At 44.4% G+C, this 17,967-nt stretch overlaps 5 protein-coding genes across 5 annotated transcripts; 1 reads left to right on the top strand and 4 right to left on the bottom strand.

Moving 5' to 3' along the window:
* Positions 1-1,142: 1,142 nt before the first annotated feature.
* On the top strand, positions 1,143-2,226 carry MELLADRAFT_94652 (uncharacterized protein; the record flags this gene model as incomplete). The annotated part of the gene is made up of 7 exons (XM_007417260.1): positions 1,143-1,163; positions 1,268-1,409; positions 1,479-1,555; positions 1,641-1,863; positions 1,989-2,017; positions 2,099-2,121; positions 2,211-2,226. The coding sequence occupies 7 exons, from the start codon at positions 1,143-1,145 to the stop codon at positions 2,224-2,226; spliced, it is 531 nt and encodes a 176-aa protein (XP_007417322.1).
* A 695-nt stretch (positions 2,227-2,921) lies between these two features.
* Positions 2,922-5,101, bottom strand: MELLADRAFT_94651 (uncharacterized protein; the record flags this gene model as incomplete). Its single annotated transcript, XM_007417259.1, has 11 exons — positions 2,922-2,958; positions 3,033-3,106; positions 3,166-3,283; positions 3,370-3,399; positions 3,472-3,605; positions 3,665-4,177; positions 4,273-4,348; positions 4,428-4,452; positions 4,501-4,709; positions 4,829-4,956; positions 5,021-5,101. 11 exons carry the CDS (start codon positions 5,099-5,101, stop codon positions 2,922-2,924), a joined length of 1,425 nt encoding a protein of 474 aa, XP_007417321.1.
* A 956-nt stretch (positions 5,102-6,057) lies between these two features.
* Positions 6,058-7,099, bottom strand: MELLADRAFT_112748 (uncharacterized protein; the record flags this gene model as incomplete). The annotated part of the gene is made up of 5 exons (XM_007417272.1): positions 6,058-6,104; positions 6,169-6,256; positions 6,355-6,433; positions 6,505-6,561; positions 6,633-7,099. The coding sequence occupies 5 exons, from the start codon at positions 7,097-7,099 to the stop codon at positions 6,058-6,060; spliced, it is 738 nt and encodes a 245-aa protein (XP_007417334.1).
* A 1,973-nt stretch (positions 7,100-9,072) lies between these two features.
* MELLADRAFT_68623 (uncharacterized protein) lies at positions 9,073-16,073 on the bottom strand (the record flags this gene model as incomplete). The annotated part of the gene is made up of 14 exons (XM_007417242.1): positions 9,073-9,485; positions 9,564-9,708; positions 9,785-10,147; positions 10,218-10,578; positions 10,654-10,976; positions 11,052-11,399; positions 11,610-11,836; positions 11,905-11,980; positions 12,044-12,207; positions 12,278-12,335; positions 12,403-12,622; positions 12,693-12,832; positions 12,898-13,022; positions 13,100-16,073. 14 exons carry the CDS (start codon positions 16,071-16,073, stop codon positions 9,073-9,075), a joined length of 5,937 nt encoding a protein of 1,978 aa, XP_007417304.1.
* A 118-nt stretch (positions 16,074-16,191) lies between these two features.
* On the bottom strand, positions 16,192-16,563 carry MELLADRAFT_68622 (uncharacterized protein; the record flags this gene model as incomplete). Its single annotated transcript, XM_007417241.1, has 1 exon — positions 16,192-16,563. The coding sequence occupies one exon, from the start codon at positions 16,561-16,563 to the stop codon at positions 16,192-16,194; it is 372 nt and encodes a 123-aa protein (XP_007417303.1).
* Positions 16,564-17,967: the final 1,404 nt, after the last annotated feature.

Below are 17,967 nucleotides of genomic sequence, written 5' to 3'. Positions count from 1 at the left end.
TGCAAGGATGTAATGCCCTCCCCTCCTGGGTCAGAGGTCTGTGTCTTCTGTGTCTGACCTTTATGAACATCTACCCCACACCACATCGGATGATATATCAAACACACATGTTTTCACCTCACACTGAATTCAATCATCTATCTATAAAAGACACAGATTTTGTGTCTTTCTCATATGAATGATAAACCCAAAGCTGAAATTGGTGTGTGCCACTTCTGTAAAAGGAGGATATCACCAATTACTCAATATCTTGCCTTCTCTGTTGGGATTGGTTGATTGAATGCTTTTGGCCCAATGAGATATGATGTGTCAACTGCATGAGGGACTTTACAAATCAAAATCTGCCCTGCCACCACACAGGAAATGGGTTGCACTAGTCTTCTGATGCTCCATTTCTCATGACTTTTTTTGAAAACCCAGTGACTGTTAAAAAAACCCAGCAGATTTTCAAAAAAGTCAGTGACTTTCCAAAAAACTCAAGCTGTTAAAGGCCTCTGCATTGTGATTCTGAGTTGATAAGTGTGATGAGTTTAACCAAGTAGACAAGACAAAGAGATTTCAGGCTGACTGAGAGAATCGCACCATCAAAGTGAAATATTGGACATTTCACCACACAAGAGTCACTTCCACCAACAACTCCCCACCAATGATTGAGCATACCAGGACTATCATTTTATTGCTGGAATATACTGGGAGTGGGACTGTTGTAGCTGAGCCTGAAGGGCCTCTTACTTCTTGTTCTTGGTAGCTTTGCAATTTGAACCAACCTGAATCATTGAGAAAGCAGTAGATCAAAATGTGGGCTATGAACTCATTAGGTCCAAGACACTATGTGTTATCACCATGAAGTTTGATCACCAGGGCCTTCATTCCGCGGCCAATCTCCCGCTTGATCAGCCCAGTCTGGCCCCGAAGCCTCCGGACCAAGCTTTACTCCAATTGAGGATGATCAGCAGAAACCCAGCAAGTTGCAACCCGTTACCCTCTTCACTGCACTTCAAATGACCTCATTCCTTCATTCGCGATTTAGAATCCCATTGAGATCAAATTTAGTTTTTAACAGGCTCATTGCTACTTTCTCAATCATCAACTCTGCATCATCATCATCCCTTTCGTCGGAATCTGCCCCCAATTGTCCCTCGATGTCATCAGGCCAGACAGAGGTCTGTGTAATGTTTCTCGCTAGCTTTTTTTTTGATCCCACGCATCTGCTGATCGAGGCCACCGCGATCGAGGCACACGCTCATCACTATCGCTACTACCTCAGACTGCTATCTTCGCCTCGGGTTGTTTCTGGGGTACGGAACATATCTTCCGACAGCACTATGATGGAAAGGGTTTGATAGATGCGAAAGTGGGTTACACTGGTGGCCAGACACAGCAACCATCTTATACTCAGGTCTGTAAAGGTATGCATCTGATATTTTATTCCTTGTAGGAATATCCTCCAAGTCTGAACTATGTCTTCTCATTGGTAGGCTCCACCGGGCACGCTGAAGGTGTCAAATTAGAGTTCGATCCACAAAAACTCACATATGCAACCTTGGTTGAATTTGTTAGTCAACTTGAGATCTTTTCCCCCGTTTCCTTTTGGCGATGACTGAAAACGGTGATCCCTTTTCCGTTCATACCGCCATCAGTTTTACCGCACCCACGATGCTTCTCATCTCAATCATCAAGGACCCGATCGTGGCACGCAGTATCGGTCCGCCATCTTTTATCTCGATGAAACGCAAAAGAAAGTAGCAGAACAAGTCACTGCAGATATCCAATCTAAACATTATACTCCGAAGGGTAAGACGATAGTGACCAAGATCGAAAAGTTTGAAAAATGGTGGAATGCGGAAGATTATCACCAGATGTGTAAGTTGATATCGGGTTCCTGATGGATGACGTTTGTTTACTACGCGTATGATGCATTTCTGACTTTTGGAACTCCGATGACTTTCATAACCTCTTGTAACCTGTACTCCTGTTGTTATACACAGATCTACATCACAACCCTGGTGGTTACGAGGTAAATGACCACATTTTATCTGTATTCACTATCAAGTTGCTGACTGAGTCTATGGACTTCGACTATTGTTCTTTACATCAGTGCCCAACTCACCGTCTACATTGGTAAAGTATAGCTGTAGGGAAGCTCAACCATTTCTGATACGATCTCATCTTGTTTCATTTTTGAGGCTTGATTCTGTCAATCCTTCAAGTGTACATCATTTGTAAAACTTTTTATAATTAAGAATTTGTTGTGCAAGTTTCCGGAGAGAAAACTAAATCACATTCATAGACGATGTGCTCCAGTGAGGTATCAATCGGTCACCGTCTGTATTGCTAGGTATTGCTACCTAAGTTTTCGCTGGTCTCAGATGCAGATTAGTCAACTTGTCTGTAGACCTTGGAAGGCTGACCAAAGGCGATGCAGAGCAAACCGGCTTGAATACCAGTCTCCACAGACCTTGGATGATGATTTCGAAGCTGTATATTTAGGCTACTTGACGACTCTTTTTCTTTCGGAGCCCCCACCCTTATCCTAATAATTATTGTCATCCTCAGGTATCGCCTGGTAAATTCTAGAACTCCGTCCAAGCAAACCAATAGAGCAGGTTTCACAAACCTTGTCCCTGTCAATTTGCTCAAGTTTTTCAGAAAAAAATGGCAGATAATTTTTATCGTGGTTCTTGAGTGTGTAGAGCCAAAAACAAGACACTGCAACCAGGCAGATTTAAGTTATATGTACCACAATCATTTCCAGCGTCTGTGTACTTTACATCTTCAGTATGACAGCATCGGCCTGTATCCAAATCTGTATCTCCAAACTGAAGCAATGAGTGAAAAAAATATAACTTAGATTTTATATACAATACCTCATCATAAAACAGGCCAATTGTCAAATCTACTCTTTGAACAGCATATCAAATTTAAACTGCCATATTAGATGGATTGGTTTGAGAATTACTGCAAGATTTATAGGAGAATCACCAGATCAATGATGCACAATGGAAGATTGTATAGATCTTTGAGTAACTCACAAATCCCATGTAAGCGTCCCATTCAAGGTTTCGCTTGCAATCTCTTCTGCAGATGGATTGAGTGCCATGAAAGCCTACAGTAGATCGATCACAATCTCAGCTTTATTCTGAGCAACCTTGGAGTATCACTGACCTTTTTCGTGAGCCAGACTTGAGAGCACCCAGCACTGGGTGTAGTAGCTTCTAACTGGCATCCATCGAGCAACTTTCCAACGATGGGTTGTGTGGTGGAGCCAGTTCGCGTGAAGATACTGCGATGATCAAATTTATGATCAGAGACAACAGATTTCATTTAGACTGGAAAGTGAATCAAATCACAGCCAGAATCTCAACTCACATTTCCTTTCCACAGTTTTCCACAGCAGAGCTGTGGGCGTTCCAAAACCATCAATGAAGGTTTCTTGACAGAAGTTCTTCAATTTTTGAAAAAATAGCTCACGCGCTGATCCATCCGCTCTGTTTACGATCCTTTCCAGTCTGATCTACACCAGACCATAGACAGAGTCCAATTTCTGTCTCACTATCATATGGCTTGCAGATCTTTGGATTCGAAGAACGACTTCCATCAGCGACCTATTCCGGTGTTCTTACTCAAGGTGCAAGGTGAAATTTGAAAAGAATAGATGACTGACTCCGTCCCGCGAGGAAGAGGCGTCTGAAACACCTCCTGTCGGGGGCTTCGAAATCGGTGCGTCGCTGGGCGGGATACCGGAGCCAGTGGTGGCGTTGCTTGTCAGATTGGTCTGAGGGGGTGTAGGCAAGGAATCCACTCCAGCTACAGGCTTTGATCCCGACACCGAAGTGAGAGGTACGTTGGAATTGTTCAGTGAGGTCTTTGAATCTAGCGATGATGAAGCCGAAAGTCCGTCGCCTTGACTGAGGGAGGCATTCATGCCATTTGTCTTGGCATTGCTAGACAGGTTGGCTAGAGGGGGTGTAGATGAGGAATCTGCTCTTGCTACAGAATGCGAGCCTATCCCCGAGCTGAGAGGTAGGTTGAAATCGTTGGGTGATTTATCACTGGACATCTCAATGTTTGAATCAAGTGATGACCCATCCGAAGAGTTTGCAACTACAGTAAAATCTCCGAGATTTGATTTGTTCGGCGAGGCTTCAAGCTCAACTGTACCAAGTGAAATTTTACGCTAGTTCCAGAGAAAAAGTTGATTTAAAGTCAACCTCACAAAACCCGCGAATCAATTTTACAGAAGATTCAGTCTATCTCCGTGCAACAACTCACTCTTGTTAAAAAGCTCTCTTTGACCTCATTGGATTCATACGATTTGACAGGGGATTGTGATTTTGCCGTTACGTTGCTTGAGGTTGAGGTTGAAAATTCAATTGCAGATTTCGGTTTGAGACTTGTTAGAGGAGTGGTACTGGGAGATACCATACTCAGTGTGAACTGAATGACAGATTTCTCATGTAAGCCCTTGATCGCCAATCTAATCGACAGAGGCAATCCAACCTACTTGTTTTACCGGCCCTGTGGTTACTTTAGGGGGACAGTTATTGCGTCCATTTGAACTAGCGCAACCTTGCTTGGTATTGAAATAAGCAAAGCACCCAGTAGATCCTGTTGTGTTGGTGGTGTTAGCGGGTTCCGTTAGACCAGCCTTTGTCGGTGTAGAGCTGGTGAGAAGAACGTAGTGCGACGTGGGATCGACATCGACGGCGCTGACGATGGCGACGTTGATTAGGATCATGCCAAAAAACAAGTAAGGAAGTTTGAAGCCGGAAGTTGCCATGATATCTATGAATGATTGTTGGATGATTCCCAAGAAAAAGTCGCTCACAGTCTGAGGAGTTCTAAGTGAGGCAATTGAAAGTAGACTATGACCTGATAGCTATAACGTGAAGGAGATTTTGGGGCAGTGTGCTCTGGGATTTCCGTCTTCAATTCATGATGTTTGTCAACCTTGGTCTTTTATTGCACTCAAGGGTCACACCATTCAGATCGAAAACCTCGACAATCAGGAGTGGCTCACAATATTATTTGTGACCTTGACATCGTTGTGCAAAATCCCCGGGTGAGTCTGAGGATGGCTCAAGGTTTTAATTGTACCCATTTGTCGAGAGCAGACTCGGGTTTATTGTACATACGTTATGGTGATATTTGTTGCGCCGTAACAGTATGGTGTGCGGGAAGTCGACGGCTACTGATCATCTCAGTATCGGATGAAACCGAGTCCAACGAAGTAAACGATGGGACATGACATCATAGGACATCAGGAAAGCCACGGGAGGTCCAACATCTTCGTGTGCCCAGTGTATACGCTGATCGATCCCGCAACGGTGAGCTTTATACATATGCTTGGATCGACTCTTGGTATGTACTTACGTAGAAACCGATCGTGTAAGTGGGGCAGCTGGCATACGTCATCGTGTTGTGAATCTGTTTTGGTCGCAAAAGAAGCTGATTCATCATCGTTTAGCCATTCGTCCCGCCAGTGCCGATTGCAACAAGAGCTCTCGTACTCCACTGGTCAAACTGGTGTTGCTCTTATACATCTTTCAAAAGACCACTTTTTTGAGCGTCAAATTCTTTAAAATGAAGTAAAGAGCATCAAGCTGTTTCCGGCACTCGGAGTATTTGACATTCACCTGCTTTGAATCTGCTGTTTGCACATATTGTTCGTGGATAGGAAAGCATTGAAGTCACATGGCTCGATGAAACGTGAAGCAAGTTTGCCTAAGACTTTGAATGTGTCTTGATTTTGGAACAGTGTCAAACCATCATCAGATTGCATTTCATGTTCTTGATCAATTTGAAACAATCGAGAGCTTGTTTCTCAACCTGCACATGATGGTACTTTGAGACTGAATGGAAGGAAAAATCCTACCGCAGGACTGATATTTTAATTCAATCACAAAGATACAAACAACACATGTACGATAAGGAAGAAGATTGACAAAGTGTGAGACATGATGAAGAAAGTCTACGTTTTTACAAATACTATGGATCGCTATCTATTTATATGTACAATGCCATTTGATGTAAAATGGAAAGAAAAAAGGTGTGTATTTAGTTTTTGGATGCCCTGCGATTGATGACATGAGTTGTGATGCAGGCTGCAGTGACGATGAGGACGCGTCAGTAAATGTTGATGAACACTGAAAGAACTTCAGGACGCACTCAGTATAGCCAATTCTTCTTCGACACCATGGGTGACACTCTCGTCTAAGAAATCAATGCTTCCATTCAAATTGTGCAGCTTGTCGAGCTGTTTGAAACAATGTGATCATAACGGGTGATGAGTGGGTGTCATGTGCATCATGATGGTAGAAAAGGGTATGGAAAAATCCATTGCAAGATACTCACTCCTGATGGGATGACTTGAGGTATGTTGAGACAAGCCAACGTGTCGCGCGTCGGTGAATTGTTTTTGGTCAAGTGAAGGCTATAAAAGAAAGCAAGGTTGTTCGTGAGTGGTATTATTTTCGTTGGGGCGGATTCTGATTGGGCCCTCACCATCCTGATGTGTCCTCTCTCCAAGCCTTAGAATCGTCCTCTCCATTGGTGTAAATGCTGTTTATGATTCATGAGGATGAGTAATCGTGTAGGTTCAAAGGTTGATGGATTAAGAGATTTTGACTTACTGCATACCGTGTCTATGGCGTAACCGGTATTTTCCTTTTTGACTCGCCTTCTTTTCGCGCCAGTCGTCCAACTTAGCTTCCCTTTTATGGATCAATCCTTTGATACAAGCTTCCATGACAGGTTCCCCAAACAAGGCCGTCTCTTTTGCTGGTCGATAAAGATATATTGAATCGCTATGGATTCTCACTGCAAACCGAGCTTCATTGGCTGTTGGAGAAGGATCAAGGAGTATAGCGGAATTGGCATCATGTCTACGAATTTCATAAGATTGTAAAGGATAGCCTGGCGGCGATGAAGGCGTGGTACTGCGAGAGGCTGATCGATCTTGGGAAGCCGATGGGGAGGGTGATGAAACCATTCTAGGGGAATACTTTGGTGGTGGTGAACTGATCAAACGACTAAAGGTTTGTAGTAATTTGGTGATATTGTGACTTAGTTTACTTTGCGATTTCGCGCTGAGGACCATACTGCGAGAGGCAAGCAAGCGAAGGATATATATATGATCTCGAAGATTAGGAATAGAGACTGTAATGACGTCAATGATGTCAATGTGAGTAAACCGGTGATCAAACAAGACGCGAATAAAACTGAACCAGTTCAAGTCTTCAGATGATACGATGGAGTGAGCGCAAGGAGAGGAAGAGATCAAGCGCAATATGTGGTACACTTCAAAGTGATCAAAAGAAATTCTTGACCCAATTGGACTCGTCTGAAATTCTTAACCGACCGAACAGTGGGATGACTGACGAGAACAGTTATACTAGAAGGGTGAAAAGATGTCAACTGGTTGAAGAAACTAAAAGAACTGACTAATGATATAGTTTTGTTAAACTTATCAATGAAATACATAATTAGAAGAGTTGTCTTTAAGTTCCTGATGAGGCAAAGAGTGAAATCGGCTATCCAGATCAGCTCAGCAGTTGATCTGGAGAATTACCCGAGTTCAAGCCAGTAAGAGAATTTCAGTTCTTCCATTGCACTCTTACTCCAGACCTTGCTTATGATCAATAAGCCTCTCAGACCATTTAATCTTCCATATCGCCATCGTATCTCTCTTTCATCGGCTTGCAGCTTACGATTCTGAGCAGATGCAAATAACAAGTGAAATAGCACACTGAAATCGATCATCAAATTTTATATCACATGCCTCTTCAAACCCAAACGGTTGAAGGATGTTAGACTGCGTTAACTTAACCAGCTTTATATAATCATATCCTTTTCACATTTCTTCGTCCTTCTTTCATGGCTTCCCTTTCAGCCCTCCGAAGCTTCATTAGTCTCACATAAGCACACCGAATCTCACCTCCTATCTTCATGCACAACGACAAGACATCTGCACAATCTTCTCTGCCAGCTACTAAAGCTTTGTATCATTTGGTTGTAGCTTCATACTTTGGTATTTCTTCAAAGTCAAAGGTTTTATCTTTCAAGTCTCTTGAAATTCGTGTTCAGGAGTCCAGGATCGGAATCAGGGCTTGGGGAGATATTTTTGAGTTGGAAAATGTGAATGTCATGTAAGCTGCTGAGAGTGCTCTTAGCAGCTCCACATGAACCGAATCATAAGTCATATGCACCCGATCTGAGTATGTTCGTAGTCTTTTCTTAGCCAGCGTTGTATGCAATTAAAGCCAAGTAGCACTGCAAAAAAATTAAAACTTGATGACCACCCTCATATCAGAAAGACTAATCATTGATGCTGTAGACTTGGAATCAGTTCCATCTTCATCAACACCCATCTGCTTGGGGGAATTGTGCGGTACCCTCATGAAGAACACTTGATAAGATTTTCAGTCTTACGACTGATCAATCTATGTATTGAGAAAAGTATCTACAAGTGACCTTCGAGTGTGGAGAAAAATCACACTGCATATTCCGACTATACCAAGAGTGAAATTAAAGTTGAGCGAAATCTTTAAATGAAGCTCATGAAGCAGAAGAAGCCCTAAAAAATCTTTATATCATGTCATGGGAGATTCTTTTCTCAACACAAGGAGTCGAAGAACTGATGAGGTCGCGCGCACACAGTTCAGCTGAAGGATCACTTTAGGAACTTGAATCTAGCCGGATGTATCGCGTTCTACTGACCTTCATCCAGCTGCTCTTTGGCCTTACTCATTCATAGCTTTACTCACTGCAATCCTGAAAGGACATTGGGAAATCATTGTCTATTCAAATGCACGCACACATTGAATAGCCAATGACTAAAGGCTACACAAGATATACTACGCATCCTGTTATAAGCACCATGTGAAAACTCAATTTAGACACTTGGGACACTTCATGCCAAATAACAAGCCATCAAGCTCTTTCAACATGGTACCAATTGTTTAGTGCAATCGAAATTTAAAAAGCACAGTTCATAGTGAACGCGTGTTTATTTTTGGCACTAGTCTAGTAAAAATCGTCAGGCTGCTAGAGTTCTATAAAGTGTAAGTTAATCTAAGCAAGGTATCCTTCGATTCCCTCTCCTAATTCTTCTTCAATCAATTTCACTACCCTCTTTGCTGCCACATCAATACCACCTTCTCCATCTTCCATAGCTTCCACCAAGTATCCACCGACCATCTCGGGCACAAACCCGATCAAAGAACTTCCAATCTCAACCCAAATCTCTTCTAATGTACTCAACCCAGCCAATTTCACTTTCACTTCTTCAGTCGACCTAAGTTCTTCGAGGATACCACTACTGAAGACTTTCAGGAGGGTATCATGGTCAACTACCTTTTGTGAAAGCTTGCATATCAATCGCTTGAGCTGTGGTACGAATAACTCGTTGTCAATCTTTCCAGCTAATCGCAGTTGTTTAATCATGGGCCTTGTGACCTTTGACAATCGAGTCATAGTCCAAAAGCCTACGGAAACATTGCAAGCCAAGAATGAAATGAGTTTACCAATTTACCATTGAGTCTCGTAGTCGAAATATGGCTTACCGTCTTGATCATGTTGTAATGCATTCTCTAGAGTGCGAGCTAATTGAAACCAAAGCTCTTCACAAATGAATTTCTTTTCAGCAAATCCGTTCAAAAGTGTGATGGTGTGATCCAAGAGGTGACTATAGTAAGGAACTCCCAATGCCTATGATAGAAAACGTGACAAGCGGGGTGAGCAAACCAAGGATCTGGAGTTTGAGGAATGAAGTAGCACTACTGACTTGTAATCGATCGAGAAAAGTTGCAAATACTCGATACATTGGGATACTTTTTGTGATTCCGGCCGATTGTATTCCGGAATCAGTGTTATCATCCGGATCATTCATAGCTGCCCAGTCAATCAGTCGCATTAAGAGAGGCTTCAAGGTCGCATCGTTGAGCTTCAAGACTAGCGTCATGAATACAGAAGACGCAGTGGTCTCGATCTCTGATAAATCCGCATCCGAAAAAAGCTTGCGGTGCGTTCTACGTAAATCAAAGACCATCAACAAAAAATTGAAAATGTTCTTGCTCTCCTTGATCGCACTTGGAACTTTGGTATGTTTGATCGCACGCAAAAGAAGGTCAAGCAACACCAGCACAGTCTGCAGGTGTCAAACAGGCAAAGCCGAAGGGTGAGTCTACATTTGTCGTCGTATTGAGAAATAAGCTTACCTCGCAGCACAGATCCATCGAAGGCCACATCTTGATCAAGGTCTTGTCCAGCTCCTCTAGAGGTACAGATTTCGTCAAGGTCCTCAATAGAGAGGCTCGGGAGGATGTGACTGTTGTGAGCGTAGATCTTGATAACGCTTGATTGATTTCGAGATCAACTAGGACGTTCACGACTGTAACTAAATAGGGTAAGATGAAGGAAGACGAGTTTTGAAGTGTGATGTCCATAAGTGCAAATGCCTTGTGAGCGACGTCATAGCGGATGTTTTCATGCTGAGTGGTCAAGACGTCTTTTGTGAGACTGGCGCAAGTGGTAATGGTCATTTGTACGTGTGGCAGCAGTCTTGGCCCCAGTTTTTTCCTGGAACAAATGAGGGTAACGGATGTCCAAGTCAGTCGTTTCAAGAGGAGGGAAAGTGGTGAGAGAGAGACTTACACAAGGTGAGAAAGAACGGTGAGGATTGTGCCAGCTAGACTAGTATGTGGGCATGATTTGACCATCGAGACTAGAGGGGAATAGAGGTGACTGAGACACGATTGCTCTGAGTTAGTAGAGTTGAGCGCGATATCTCCCAATATCTCCACGGCGTAAGAAAGCTGAAGATGGGGCTCAGAGTCGGACGGGCCAGTGATGCCGATGCTGATCCGCTTTCCACATGTAGCGATAGCCGATTTCACACATTCTTCAACTTCTGATCTGACAGAAGGCTTGATTAGAGGCAAACGTGTTCGAAGAAGGTCCAGCGCACACGAAACCAGCTGATCGAAAGAATATACGAGGACTGCGTGAGTTCAGGCAGAAGTGGCAATGCAACAGATACAGAAATGACATACTCTGTCATTGTCATTTTGCAACTTGGGCAAGAGAACTCGTGCAAAGAATGGCAAGGCAACAAGTTTAGCAACCTTACGTGCTATAGCGCGACCCTCCTGAGCCTGTTCATCACTAGTCAATTTAGAGTACGGTTGACTAATTTCCAGAAGCTGGATCATGAAAAAAGCCAAAACTTGATCGGCGTCTATGTTGTGTGTAGATCGAGCGGAGTTCAATTTGGATTCGATCGATTTTGAACTCAAAGCTTCATCAATGAAGCGCATCAACATCTTCGCACGACTGATGTTGACCTCGATATGAGCCTCGGATGGAACGTCTTCGACCATCGCATCAGGATCACTGAAATGCTTCGGAAGAGTCAGCCATGGTTCGTGTGAGGGAAAGATAGCCTAATTAAAGGATACTGACGTATGACATGGTAGGATGCTGACTTCGCCAGTGCTGCTTTGATTAAGCAAAGTTTCAATCTCAGCCCCGAAGTGTGCAAGCGCCTACGAATCGGAGATAAGCAAATTTGACACATATGATTTGGCAAGAAAGAGAAGTGAAGAGCTTACCGCCACGCATATCTCTCCTGGAAACGATTCCCATACCGATAAGGCCAGATCAGAAGCAGAGGAGCCTCCCACTTCATCCCTGCCAGCGTCGACCAAGAGCATCATCACTGCTCCAAGAAAGTGGTATGGCCCGAGGACTTCTATCAAGCGGACAAACAAGCGAGTTCTTCGATGCTTGGGAATATGGTTTCGTGCCCCGACGAACATCATGAGAAGATCGCGCAAATCTATGTCGACCGTTTGACTGGTTAGTTTTCATTTTTCTACAATTATGCAAAGATGAAGATGAACTAACGAATGATCAATTGGACTCGCGTGGTACCCTTGGAGCGAACGTTTTGGATGATTGGCGGGATCAATGCTTGAATGGCCTAGGGTACAACAAGATGTCAGCGAAACGGCGCCTAGATAATGTCTCACGCATGCGATCTTACCTTATCTACGACACGCGCGCTGAAGGCATCGTCTCTTTGTATCACATGAGTTCCCACAAAGGTGAAGATCGGCATCATACTCTGGCAGGTTTGGTCAGGACACAGGCGCGCTAACTCGGCCATCAACAAGATAGTCTGTTGAGATACATGAGGATCCAGTGAGACTACAGAACCCGACGTTAGATCAGGTGAGTATGTGATGCGCCTCCCACGAGTGAAAAGAAGTTTACTGACTGCGCATATAGTCCACAATCGGGGTCAGCTGGATCTCATGAGGTTTAAATTGGTCCGGCTGAAATTCAACAGCGCACAGGTCAGCAACTTCGAAATTCGTGACGAGTCCTGTATGATACACTCACATCTAGCTTAGCAATGACAGAAGCCATCCCTGCTATGACCAGTTGTGCAGGAAAACCAATATCACCATTTTTGCTGCCATGAATCACTAACAGTACACGTAGCGTTTCAAGTAGGACGGCAAACAGCTCGAAGCTTTGAGTAAGCTTGTCCATTGAGACCATCTCTAATAAGATTGATAGGGTCGATATATCTGATGTTGCAGTGATCGTAAGGGTGGCTCTAAAGAGGTTTCTCGACATCGATATCAGCTGTTTTTCTGAGGAGTTTGATGAAATACTCCTGAACGTACCCAGATGCAGTCTTGGCTTTCTTGTGGCTGACGGGTCGCTTGGTTGCTATTTGCGCAACGAGCGAAGTCAGCAATCTGATAAATGTGACCGAGTCAATTGGTAGATGGCGGAGACATGCGACGAATAGCGCCCGGTTGTCCTAATAAGCCCGAAAGATGTCATAAGTCATTTTGAAATGAACGAGAGCAATCAATTATGACGTACCCTCTCAGAAGAAGCGAGGATCAGAATCCGGCGAAGAATGTCCTCCTTATGAGCAGGAGACAGATCTAAAAATAGGCTGCTCTCCAGGCGCTCTACCGCAGCTGCAGGGAGGGTACGCGCCATCGCTATGCAAAACGAAATCAACAAAGCGGTTATCAGTCGTGGATTTTCAACAGAGACGAAGGTGTATCATATGGCGTACAAATGTCAGGCGAGCACTCTAATACAGCAACAAAAACTTCGTACGAAGGCAAGTCTTTGCCGGCTCTGAACGATTTGCCGGGTGCGACATAAGTTTGTAGCAGAAGAGAAGCGTACTCTTTCAAAGCGGAAGAGCTGCTTGGATCAGTGGCTAGAGGTTGGACGCCAGTCCCCTTAGACAGTTGCTGGAGAAGGGGGGAAACAAGATGCATTCGGGAAGGGTCTGTCATCTCTGTCAAACATCTCAAAATCTTGATCCGGCCTTCCAAATCTTCCCAGCAGTTGACTACCTTCATGAAGAAGCACAGCACTTTTCGCTTGATGGCATCGTCCATACTCTTCTTTCCTGTGTCCCCACCAGATGGTTTGGCGGTTTTGTCAGACGAGGATTTAGAGGCGCGGGGAGTGGTAAGCTGGCCTAGAAGCTGTCGCAGAACAATAAGGCCATTGACCATGATCTCGTCTTTGTGCTCAAGGATCGCCTTGATGATGTGATTCGAGTCGACGATGGAGAGGTACTGAAGACCCGTGCTGGCACGAGGACCATAGAAGCAGTCGTAAGCATAGATGTCGGTTTCAGTCGCCGTTGACTGCTCGTGGCCATTGACAAGACTTTCGCTGATACTGGTGATCAGTTCGAGAGCCGCAGATCGGACAGATCTGACGGGGTCTGTCAAGGCGATCAAGATACTGGGAATCAGAAGTTGAAAGTCTTTACATGGCCGGCTGCCTGACTCGGTGTTCTGAGGGGATAAGGCTTTGATCTCTGCGGCGGCGTCTTGAAGTGCCATAATGCGAAGAGCTATGGAGTACGACGAGGAAGTCCAAATTCTTGCTAAAAAGATCAAGCTTTCATCGCCGAGCAAGTGTCGCAGTAAAGTTACTATCAGTGTCCGCCCAAGAGAACCTCGTTTAGCGTTTGTACCACCTGAATGACCGACACTGTAGAGCTTGTAATGTAACTTCAAGATATCCGAGGCGAGATTTGGTCCGGTCGTACTTGAGGTCGAATTGGAGGGTTGACCGTTGGTTTCGAACCAACAATATGCTAAATCTTGGGGGCGGTGGATTTGTGACAGAGCTTTTAACAAGGTATCTGCAGAAATACGAGAAAACAACTTCTCCGAACTCGACTTCGAGTAGAAATTTTCCTTGATGGAATCAGTGTTGTTAGCCAAAGGGTCCACTGAAGAATCGATCCATCGAGTAAAGCTATCCCCATCGGAAGTACATAGCTGGTGGTCCACAATGGCATTGACAAGTTGACATAACATTCCTTGTGAAAGACTAGGTATTGTCTGTCTGAGGACCATCAAAGGGACTAGTCTTGCCAGAGAGGATTTGGATTGGTACTTCACTTTGAGCCTTTGTAATAGCTTGAGCAATGTCGAATCGCCCATCTTGATAGCACCGGTAGCAATGATATTCAACATTGCCTCGTTCGCTGCGATACGATCGACAGGATCCTCGGAGGTAGCTGCACCTTGATGAATACCTTCTAAAATGGTGCCCAGCCAGGTTTGGTGACGCTGTGGCAATCCCGATGACCAAATCACCGTAGTAGCTTTTGCGTGACTTTTCGTCCAAAACAGTCGGTCCAGTACAAGGTCTTCAGCAACTTGAGAAGCCATACTGGGGTGGAGGTCCAGAAATGGGCCACTTAAAAAGGACAACCACGACATGCAAGTCGCTCGAGAGAGGTGTGGAGATGTGAATATGCTGCAAGCGATAGACAGTAGCTCTTTTTCAGTCACGACGTTGTTGATCACACGCGGATAGGCAAACAAAACTTCGGTCACGGTCGGATCGGGGTCTCTGAGGGCAAGCTTGATGGCGGGGTTTACAATATCAGACTGGGTCGATTTCTTCGGAGACTCGGAGCTATGTTGTTCCAGGATACGTCGAAGTGCGCTGTGTCTGAGTATAGCGCTCGAGCTGCTAAGTTCAAGTAAATCCCCTTGGTTTGCGGGTGAAATGAGTTCGATGCCGCCTGAAACCAATCTCAGCAAATTTTCGACAGCCTGACGAGTATTAACATCACCGTTGGCGATGAGATGGTGAGCTACTTTTTCCAATGAGTCGGGGTGTCTCTGTGAGATGATAGTGAGCGGTCGCAGGAGACACGGAGCAGGAGTTTCTAGAGCGGCCGAGGTTGAAAGCATGATGCGGATAGTGGTTTCAAGCAAGGGTGTGGATGTAATAAACATCTGTGAAAACTGATACAAGAGCTCAGTCGAATCCAGATCTTTCTTGAGTGCACCTTGCGCCAGGCCCTGGATGAACGCGGACCAGAAAGCCGACATCTCGACCGTTTCGCATAGATGCATGAGTAATTTCGCTGAACCTGGAATCGCCGCCAGAGTGTGACACGAGCTGGTAGATAGATGCGGACTAGAGCCGCTTGAATCACACTGAAACCAGATGATGAGCGTTTTTACTAAAGCTTCGTCATGTTCTGTCCAGCCTGGACTTTTGCTTATATTGCTTTGGTCGGTGGGATATTCTGTGAAATTCTCAATGAGTGACTGTGTGAGATGGGTAAGCATGCTGCTTTCGAGTGCTGAAGAAAGTGCCAACTTTGTCAAAAGAATGTAAGTCGTTATCTTGACGTCCAGTATCGGAGTCTTCAGGCCTTCCAAGATAGGAGGCAGGATTGCCGCGAGGACGGGCTGTGGAAATGGTTCGCGTAAGGCAGATTTTGTAGCCAAAGTCTCGAAGATGCCAAGAAATGTAGCCAAATGGAACCCCAGAAGCGGTTGATGGATTCGGTTTCTGTTCATATGCAGAAAAGAAGGCAGAATCTGAGCAACGTAGCGAAGTGATTCCGGGAAGCCGATGAGGGAATCAATCAAATGCTTCTGAGGCAATTCAGATCGCGATTTTTTGACTGGTTTCAAAAATGACAAATGCGGATGCGGTTCTAGTCGTAGGATGTTCAAGATAGCCATAAATTGAGGCGTGGTATAATACGGCATGAAGATGGACAACAGCGTGGGTACGTCCAGCTCGTGGATCCTAAAGAAAATCGATCACGGATTTTTATTCAGTTTCAATTGTATTGTGAATTGAAAAGGTTGACTCAGAGGGATGTATTCACCTGAACCGTCGCACAAGCCACTCGATAGCATAGGCACTTGGTTTGGTGAGAATGTGAGGTGCTAGCAAGTACAGAAATTTTTCGATGGTTTGCTTTAGTTGAGCAGCAGGCTCAGGTTCAAGTAGGGTTCGATCGGTGCGCTTGGCTGCTTCTCCAAATAGAGGATGCCGAAATTGTTGAAATTCATGATCAGAGTTGATTAATTGTTGAAGTCCATCTAGTCCGATTTGGTGAAGCTGATCCAAAGACAACTTCCCAGCCTGAGTTGGCGAGTAGATATATGAATCACGACGTGCAACAGAATCGAGTTTTGACGCATCAGGGTTTGATTGAGCAAGGTTTGCGAGTTGAGCTCTGAGAGAGGTCATGGTGGTGTTCTTATGATCTTTGATGTTAACTTTCAATGTTGTGAATAAAGGTCATTCATGAGATCAGACGATTCGATGTATCATAATCTCACTCGGCGATGATAAAAGTTGAAATAATCTTTCGTCCAAATTGTGAGTGCGACGGTCACATTTCAACTAGGTTCAACTTGTGGTAAATACACATACATATGTACATACAGATTTTGAAGTCGACACATCTGTATGGGCATGCCTCAATCAGGGGATGCCAGCACGCCTCTCTACGGTGGCTGTGGAGCGCCAATTGAGTCAAAACCCCCAAAAGCGCAAATTCTACATGAAACCTCGGCAGAAAGCCCCGCTGAGCCTGTCCCGATCCTGAGTCCGCTGAGGTCCGCTGGCCTGGGAACAGAGATCCCCTCATTCGACTTAATTTTGTGCGATTATTCAGCTTTCTATTCCGTTTGTTGGCAACTCATCTATACTTTTTGAGTCCTCATTTTTCAAGTATTGCCGAGCAAGCAAAGAAAATGTAACCCAGAAATGACCATTCACAAATTGTGTACTTCCCCCCCAAAACCTATGAAGATCACCTTTCATGAAAGCATCATGGGGGTCTTGTTGAGACAATGATGATTATCCAAACACATAGTAACACACTTTACCATATTATCTGATGATTGGGATACATAATTTGTTCGATATGATGAAGGGTTTATTGATCAATCAACACAACACGGCTTTTCTAGAGCGGTCATTCAAAAAGAATCTCTTCGCATGCTCCACCTAACATATGAAGTTAGGTTGATCTCCTATAGCTGATATGAAGAAAGGGATGATTCACATTGATCAAGTTTGCTGCATAAGAATCGCACTGTCAAAGAGGACACCTGGGGGTGACAACGGGTAAAGTGTTGTCCGAGGCAGCGGATTCTGGGTTGGGATAGGCTCAACGGGGCTTTCTGAGGGTGTTTCATGTACATTTTTTGCTTTTTGGGGTTTTGACTCATTTGGCGCTCCACAGCCACCGTACCTTGTCGTGGTATTCTTATTCCTACCACGGTGTGTGTGTGTGTTCGAGAAATTGTGGGTGCTGGTGCGTAGGCTGGAATGTTCTATTCAAGATGAAATTTACTTGACGGGTCAAGAACTTCAGTCGTTAAAGAAGATCAAGTTGATTTCTATTTCCTGATTGATAAGTTATGAGTTCAAGTTGGTAGATTGGTCTGTGTGTAATTTGGGTGTTTTTCTTTCTTTTGGGAATAGGCCGAGTGTGGCCTGCGTGACTTATATGTATGACCGTGGATAAGATTATCATGTCTTTCTTATATATAGATCTTTATTGTACCTTCCAGTTTCTTTCCTCATCGGAAAGAAACTGTAAGTATTTTTCTCTTCTTCATCAACTTATCTACGTTAAAGAGT

Source organism: Melampsora larici-populina (genome assembly GCF_000204055.1).
Source record: "Melampsora larici-populina 98AG31 unplaced genomic scaffold MELLAscaffold_70, whole genome shotgun sequence".
Classification (NCBI taxonomy): domain Eukaryota; kingdom Fungi; phylum Basidiomycota; class Pucciniomycetes; order Pucciniales; family Melampsoraceae; genus Melampsora; species Melampsora laricis-populina.
This window is presented reverse-complemented; position numbering and strand designations above follow the sequence as displayed.